The sequence below is a fragment of the Gastrolobium bilobum genome, unplaced genomic scaffold (assembly GCF_033153095.1).
Source record: "Gastrolobium bilobum isolate Gb01-03AN ecotype WA unplaced genomic scaffold, APGP_CSIRO_Gbil_v1 utg15145, whole genome shotgun sequence".
In the NCBI taxonomy this organism is placed as follows: domain Eukaryota; kingdom Viridiplantae; phylum Streptophyta; class Magnoliopsida; order Fabales; family Fabaceae; genus Gastrolobium; species Gastrolobium bilobum.
The window spans coordinates 72,623-81,597 of record NW_026899341.1 but is presented as its reverse complement, the minus strand read 5'-3'; the positions used below and the strand labels follow the sequence as shown (position 1 = coordinate 81,597).

The window sequence follows — 8,975 nt, the reverse complement described above, 5'->3', positions numbered from 1 at the left end:
TTTGTTAAAGGTACTGTATGATGAAGGTACTGTATGATAAACGTAATGCCGTTTGATTTGTCATTTGCCATTCTCGGAAAGCATGTTAATTTTTTTTTTTCCCGTATTGATTGCACTTGAATTTTGGGTATACTCTTACAGTTTTCATTTTGATTTGAATAATTATTTGATCTGGTTGGATTTAAACTGAATGTAAAAGTTTAATCCTATTATTGTTTATGAAATATTTTAGTTTTGAAATTAATTATGGTAGATTTGTTAGTCACCAAAGTGGCCAAATCTTGAAGAGTTATTTTAATTTCAAACATTATGAATTCTATTTCAATTACCATGACTGTGATGCTATGAATAGTATGATATAATTTTCTGGTTGTGGTATATTGAGGTTCATTATTATAGAACAGTTGGGGATCAACCCAAAGGTTGATTATTTGTTTTATAAAATGAACATGGATGTTGGTATTGTTGGCATATTTCCTCACATTTGGACATCCAAAGATGACAAATAATTATGATAGGGGTATGCATCCTTGCCAAATTACGTGAAATTTATATAGCATCATTATAGTTAATGTTGTATGTTAATGGATCCCCAAAGGCGAACATTGATATGCATTGAAGTTATTATAGTTGAATCTGTGAAGTATGTGACATGTATGACTCAAAGCATTACTGTTTAAATATTATTCCTTGCAGTACCTGTTGCCACACATTCCATGTTCTCAACTGTTGCAGTTTTTAATGGGCTGAACTTCTCTGAATGGAAAGAGCAAATCAATTTTTATCTTGGGGTAATGGATATGGATTTGGCTCTAAGAGAAGAGGAGCTTAGTGCTATTACTCCTGAAAGCACTGAGGATGAAAGGAACCATTTTAAGAACTGGGAAAGATCCAACAGATTAAGTTTGATGTACATGAAAATGAGCATAGCAAGCAACATTAAGTCAGCTCTTCCACAAACTGAAAGTGCCATCGAAATGATGAAACTTGTGGAAGAGCGCTCCCAAACCGCTGATAAGTCTCTTGCTGGGACACTTATGAGTACATTGACCACCATGAAGTTTGATGGTTCGCGTACTATGCATGAGCATGTTATTGAAATGACAAGCATTGGGAATGGCTGTGGATGAGAACTTCCTGGTGCAGTTCGTATTGAACTCTTTACCGTCTGAGTATGGTCCTTTCTAAATGAACTATAATACCATGAAAGACAAATGAAATGTGCATGAATTGCATAGTATGTTAGTTCAGGAAGAAACCAGAATTAAGAATCAGGGAACTCATTCTGTCAATTATGTAAAGCATCAAGGAGCTGAAAAGAATAAAGGTAAGAAGCATGAGAAGAAAGGAGGAGGAGGAGGACCCCTTAAAGTGAATGAGGCCTCTTCTTCTAAAATCCACAAGGCCAAATGAAAAGTTTGTCTTTATGGGCAATAGAGTGAAAGTTCCGGTGGAAGCTGTTGGGACTTATCGTTTAATTCTCGACAGTGGATATCATTTGGACTTATGTGAAACTTTGCATGTCCCTAGTATATCTAGGAATTTAGTTTCAATTTCCAAACTTGATGTTGCTGGGTACTCTTTTAAATTTGGTAGTGGTAGTTTCAGTTGATAATCTTTATGCTGAAACACTTATGACTCTGCATCATAATGTTGGTACTAAATGTACCTTAATTAATGAATGTTCCGCTTACTTGTGGCACAAACGTTTGGGACATATTTCCAAAGAAAGGATGCAAAGATTGGTGAAGAATGAAATCCTTCCGGAGTTAGATTTTACTGATTTGAATGTTTGTGTGGATTGTATTAAAGGAAAACAAACAAAACACATAAAAAAAAAGGAGCCACAAGAAGCACTCAGCTTCTTGAAATTATACACACTAATGTATGTGGTTCGTTTGATGTTAATGCCTTCAATAAAGAAAAATATTTTCTCACTTTCATTGATGATTATTCACGTTATGGTTATGTCTATTTGCTGCATGATAAGTCTCAAGCTGCAAATGCTTTGGAGATTTATATTAATGAAGTTGAAAAGCAATTAGACAGAAAGGTGAAGATTGTCAGGTCTGATAGGGATGGTGAATATTATGGAAGGTATGATGAAAATGGACAACATTCGGGCCCATTTGCTAAATTTCTGGAAAAAGCGTGGTATTTGTGCTCAATACACAATGCCCGGTACACCGCAACAGAATGGTGTATCAGAAAGGCGTAATAGAACCTTACTGGATATGGTTAGGAGTATGTTAAGTAATTCTTCTTTACCTGTTTCATTGTGGACTTATGCTCTAAAAACTGCCATGTATGTATTAAATAGGGTTCCTAGTAAGTCAGTTCCAAAGACTCCTTTTGAACTTTGGACTGGAAGGAAACCTAGTATAAGACACCTGCATGTTTGGGGTTGTCAGGCAGAGATTAGATACTACAATCCGCAAGAAAAGAAACTGGATGCAAGGACAATCAGTGGTTATTTCATTGGTTATCCAGAAAAATTGAAAGGGTATAGATTTTACTGTCCTTATCATACTACAAGGATTATTGAATCTGGAAATGCAATGTTCATTGAGAATGGTGAAGTTAGTGGGAGTGAAACACCACGTAAAGTGGATATTCATGAAGTGAGAGTACAAGTTCCATTACCTTGTAGCTCTAGTAATGTTATTGTTCCGTATGCTATTGAACCAATCAATAATAATGAAGGACAAGTTAATGATCTCACTACTCATGAAGAGATCATTGTTGATGAACCGAATGAACCCATAGTAGAAGAACCACAACAAATAGCATTAAGAAGATCTCAAAGAGAAAGTAGACCTGCTATTTCTAATGATTATGTGGTATATCTACAAGAGTCTGAATTTGACATGGGTATTCAGGATGATCCAGTAACGTTTTCATAAGCCATGAATGGAGAAAATGGTGATAAGTGGTTAGATGCTATGAAAGATGAGTTGAAATCTATGGAACAGAACAAGGTTTAGGATCTTGTTGAGTTACGTGACTCTCATGGTAACTTAGAACGTTACAAGGCCAGACTAGTTGCAAAAGGATTCACTCAGATAGATGGTATTGACTATAAAGAAACTTTTTCACCAGTTTCAAAGAAGGATTCTTTAAGAATCATTATGGCATTGGTGGCTCATTATGATCTAGAGTTACACCAGATGGATGTGAAAACTGCCTTTCTAAATGGAAATTTAGATGAAGATGTGTACATGGACCAACCAATGGGGTTCATAGAAAAGGATAAAGAGCACATGGTGTGCAAACTTAAGAAGTCAATATACGGACTTAAATAAGCTTCACAACAATGGTATCTTAAGTTTAATTGTTGTTTCCTTTGGATTTAAAGAAAACGTCGTTGATCGATGTATATATCTGAAGATCAGTGGGAGAAAGTTTATATTATTGATTCTGTATGTTGATGATATTTTGCTGGCAACTAACGATCTTGGTCTTTTAACTGAGACAAAGAAGTTTCTCTCTAGTAACTTTGAAATGAAAGATATGGGTGAGACAGCTTATGTGATAGGAATAGAAATATTCCGTGATAGATCACAAGGACTGTTAGGTTTTTCTCAGAAAGCATGTATTAATAAAGTTCTAGAGAGATTCAGAATGGAAAACTGCTCATCATCTTCAGTTCCAATTCAGAAAGGAGATAAGTTTAGTCTCATGCAATGTTAGTCTTATGCAATGTCTTAAAAGTGAATTGGAACGAAAAGAAATGGAAGGAACTAAAGGTCACATGCTTACTTATAGAAGGTCTAACAACCTTGAAGTGATTGGATACACAGATTCGGATTTTGCAGGATGCGTAGACACAAGAAAGTCTACATGTGATTACCTGTATCTTTTAGCTGAAGGAGCAGTGTGAAGCAGACTGTAATAGTTGCATCCACTATGGAAGCTGAATTTGTGGCATGCTTTGAAGCCACGATTCAGGCTAAATGGCTACGGAATTTTATTTCAGGGCTTGGATTGGTCGACAATATTGAAAAGCCGCTGAAAATTTATTGTAATAATTTCGCAGCAGTCTTCTTTTCTAAAATCGACAAGTATTCCAAAGGTGCTAAACATATGGAATTAAAGTACTTTGTCGTTAAAGAAGAGGTTCAGAAACATAGTGTCTATAGAGCATATTAGCATCGATCTTATGTTAGCTGATCCCTTGACGAAGGGACTATCGCCCAAGACATTTACTGGTCATGTATGTAAAATGGGCATTATGTCAGCTAGTGAATGATGAAAATTATAGTTATGCATTAAGTGTTGACACTCTGAGCTCATTAATGAATATGTATTTCTGTTATTGTCTTATTTTCAATTTATGTATGCATGCAAGTATATGTGATGATATTGAAAATATTTATGGTCCGTTATGAAGACATTATTGTTGGACATAATGTACACTTCCTATTAAAGTATCATGTTAGGAAGAAGAGTCAATATAGTAGTACATGGAATGGACTATGCCGACTTGATAGCATACAACCGCCATGACTCATGTTGATTTTATTTCTAATAATGAATTATGATGACGTCAATGTATGGAACCTTTAGCCTAGTAAATGCGCATTACAACGAATGTTAATTAAATCATGAAGGGACACCTTATGACATGAGCCAAGTGGGAGAATGTAAAACTATTTGTGTCTCATGTGTAACGTGTGTCAATTGGTTTAATTAATAATAAAAAAAGCTTTATGGTAATTGACGTTTCGCATTAATGGTAATTGACGTTTCGCATTAATGGGAAGTTACATGGAGTTATTTGAAACTCCGTAACTGGTGACATGGTTCAGTTATATAAAGAGAAAAATGGTGAGTCTCTGATTATGATTATCTCTCAGAATTCTCTCCTTCATGGTCTGCCCATAAAAGTTGTATCAGATCTCTGCCATAGACGACGATACAAGGAAAGCAGAGGGTAAAGACTCTGAGAAACAATCTTCCATCATCAAAGTTCTTTCGCACTAATGGAGAAAGGTACGCTCTTATGTGAAAATCATGAATTCTAAAGATCCTGTACCATGTTCTTGAATGTTTATTGTTGAACATGAATGAATGAATTAATGATAAATTACTTACAGGAACTTCAGTGTCCCCAGGCATGGTCTAGTGCTAAGAGTAAAGGCATTTTGCCCAAGCTGGCTCTCAATATTCCTCACAACAGCATCATTCCTTGTCATATATTCCTTCATAAAATTCTCTAAGGAATTGATGCGTTGTTGTTCTATGGGGAACAGAGAATTGGTTTGTCTTGGTCTATTTTGATCATAAGCTCCAACGTTCCCACCATTATTTGGGGTTGGTTGCTGTTGATTGTTGTAAAATCTCTGGTTAATGGGTGGTCTCCAAGGTTGATTGTAGTTCTAATCTCTCTGTCCAGAATTGTCATAATTATGGTTTTTTTTTTTTTTTGATAACATCATAATTATGGTTTTTTCTTCTTGAATAGTTGTTGTTTTCTCCCTGGTAGTTTTTTTCCCTACCACTATAGTTATCAGCATAATATATAGGTGCAGTGTGTGGACAATCAAATGATGCGTGATCTTCTCCACAAACCGAACAAGGTTCAACTACAAGGGCGGTGAGTTGGGCAAAATTGGCTTTGGACTGATTTTTATCATCTTTTATACTCTTAACTTTATTCATCAGTGCTGCTGATTGCACAGATATAGTAGTCTGACCATCCAACTCTAATATTCTTGGCCTTCTTGCAGAGATTTCTCTCTTCTTCGGCCATTGAAGACATCTGTCGGTAACATTTTCAATAATCTTATAACGAGATTCAATCTCTTCATTGAAGAAACATCCTCCAAAAGCAAAATCTAAATGTGACTGAGACGTTTGGTCAATACATTTGTAAAAGGTTTGGGACTCTCCACCCTTCTACACCGTGGTTAGCACATTTTTTATCATGTCCTACAAAGTAGTAATAGTTATGGTTGCACTTTTTTTCGCGTGAAGTTTTTTATACTAACCCTCGCCGAAGAACATTCTTAGTTCAACATTCTTACTTCTTTCATTTATACCCTTATTTTTCTCCTAAATTCCCTCCCAATCTTTTTTTTTTTTTCTATTTTTGGAAAGGGAGCACAAAGCTCCCCGACCACTGTAAACGAGCAAGCCGGGTCCACCTTTTAAAAACCATTTGCATCCCAATTTTCTAGTTACAAGATATATTTATGCAAAGTAGTAAAAGCAAGAACATCAAAACATCATAAACCAACATAATAATTAATAATAATTGCTACATTACACAATACAGAGTTGTCGTTCTCAACCGTAGTTTTCATAAGGAATTGAGATCCAAACCTTACAAAACACTCTTACCTTATTACTAACCTATTTCATGAGACTCATGCATTTGTAGGATATATGGCGTACCAGGTTTGGACAAAAGTTAGAACTAACGCTAAAAATGCAGCCATAAATGCAATCATAGTCCAAGGAGTATTGAAATGAGTATTGTATCCTTCAGCCAACCATGTCTTCCATTTATTGCTGCAATGCTCTTCAATTTGTTTCCTTATGACAATATACTTACTGCTATAACCAACTTTCGGACTGCACCAGAAATTACAGTACTGTTTAGTTGGTAAATCATACCCCAATTCATTAAAGAGTTGTGCCAGTTCTTGGTCGCTTCCGAGTAAGTTTTGGATTATACCAGCTGATCTTAGTTCCTTCACGTCTTCAGCAGTGTCAACCAAGGAATCCATAAAGGAAAGGAATGAACAAAATTCAAAGTTGTTATGAAAATCAGGACACATCTCATGTGCTATCAAGTTCCTAAAAAGATAAGGGGTACCATCATCGAACAGAAAAACAGGAAGACTCAATTCTCCACTAAACCATTTAGAAGTGAAAGAGATGTTATTCCAACGAATTTTATCTTGCTCATTAGCTATCACACGAATACCAGCTGTTTTAAGATCTTTTATGTTCTTATAAGTTTGCCAAACAATGATCATCTCTGTAGAGGAATCCAATTGGTTTTGTTCTTTACCACCTTGTTGATTGATGACATTCTCTCCATCCTCCACATCATTCACCTTTGCAGTACCGAAATTCTTGATTTTGGGGGATGTCATATGTACTGATCGCACCAAATCGAGTATATGAAGTGGTTCAGGAAGTTCATCTGGGACTTTTACCACTCCATTTGGTTTGCAGAAACGACCAAGGCCTACACAATTGAACATTAAACAATCCAAGTTAGCCTCATTTTCATTGCACAACATCTGGAGCAATCTTCTTGGAAGTTGGTTCTCCAACATTTGAATATCTCTGAACATATACATTTGCTGGTCAAGCTTAAGCATTAGTGCTTCCGGATTCAGAAGATCGACATTTTCCATGAAATAAAGCAGAGAGCATCCATCAACAAACAACATCCAAGTGAGGTCCTTGTTATCATTGTAGCTTCCAATTGCATCCTCTGTGAACAACTTCTTCAATTCCTCAATGTTATCTTCAATCTTTTCGTGCAAAAGTTTTGCTCCTCGATTGGTATCTTGATTGGTTTTTTTACTGTATTCTTCAACAAATGTTGATGTCCATAAAAGCTTGTAATGCTCTCCTTGCTTGAGATCTTCTCTACCGTGATGGATGGGACCAAATGATATCATTGCGGGTGAATAGTACTTATCATGCTTGGAATTTCTTCGCAAGATGGAAGCTACCCTTTGGATCTTAGGATATGAGATTCGGTTATTTTCTTCAAATCTTTGTTGCTTTGCCTTTTCTAGTTGGGCCAGCCTTGCATCCATGAGGGTATCTGATTTCTGTTCAATGCTTGAGGGATTGACTGGTTTCGAAGTTCAACTGCATGGGAACACTGGTTCAACAGATAAGTATAAACATTGAACTTCAAGTATTCTTTGTTACTAAAATCACCATACAACAATAAAAAAGTAATTGAATATGGGTTTGATATTTGTAATTTTAAATGTATGTTATGTCATTTTAGGAGAAAGATAGACACAACAAATGAAAATCATAGGAGAGAAAATGAATGTTTTTTATTATTTAAATTTTAAATAAAATAATAATATTTTGTGTCTATCTCTCTTAAAATGACATAACTTTATGTCATTTAAAATTACAAACGTTTTTTTCCATTGAATATATATGAAAAAATGATGCAAATATTTAAAAACTTACATATGAATTTTCAAAACTTCTATTACAAAAAAAGAGAATTCTCCAACGAATTTATATTTCTAAATTTTAGACACAAACTTTTTTAAATATCCCGTAACATAATAAATTGTGATCAATGTTTGCGCATGTTACTCACTAAGTTAAAATATAAATACATATTATTTTTTATAACTATTTCTTTAATTTGTAATATCACTTATCCATAATTTTTTTATTTTATCTATAATAATATACAATTATTTAAAAAAACATAAAATTTGATAAACATTATCTCATTAATGTATTTGATAAAATTAAAAAATTGACTCATTTATAATTTACTATAATAATTACGAAAAATTAAAAATATATTTAGAAATTGAGATTAATATTATAAAATAAATGAGTCTTGGAAAAATAATCTATTATATTTATATTTTAATTAAATAAAATACATTACTAGATATTAACTTATACCTATATTTTATCAAAGAAAGGTTTACCTATTCAACAAATAAAACATAATGAGCTTAAAATTGCGTGACCCTTACTACTATTATCTTATTACAAGATCCACTAATAATATGATGAAGAAAAACAGAACCAACATTTTTAAATTTGGTGAGACTTCGGAATCACAAACACCATGCATTGTAATATAAAATTATTTTTGTATTTTATCTAACAGTTTAAATTTTTTAGACAATTAATTCATGTAATGATGTTAAAATCTTCATAAGTATGTGTTTTATGATATGATATTTGTCATCCAGTTCATATAATAAAAAATTGAATCACATTTCCATACCCAAAAAAAAAAA

General features: G+C 34.0%; 1 protein-coding gene across 1 annotated transcript; it reads right to left on the bottom strand.

Annotated features, from left to right (window-relative positions):
* Positions 1–5,571: 5,571 nt before the first annotated feature.
* Positions 5,572–7,640, bottom strand: LOC133289760 (putative UPF0481 protein At3g02645; the record flags this gene model as incomplete). Its single annotated transcript, XM_061487759.1, has 2 exons — positions 6,424–7,640; positions 5,572–5,761 (listed from the first exon to the last, which is right to left on the bottom strand). Coding segments are annotated over exons 1-2 (1,407 nt in total), but the record flags the coding sequence as incomplete, so codon positions are not given.
* Between the last annotated feature and the right edge of the window lie 1,335 nt (positions 7,641–8,975).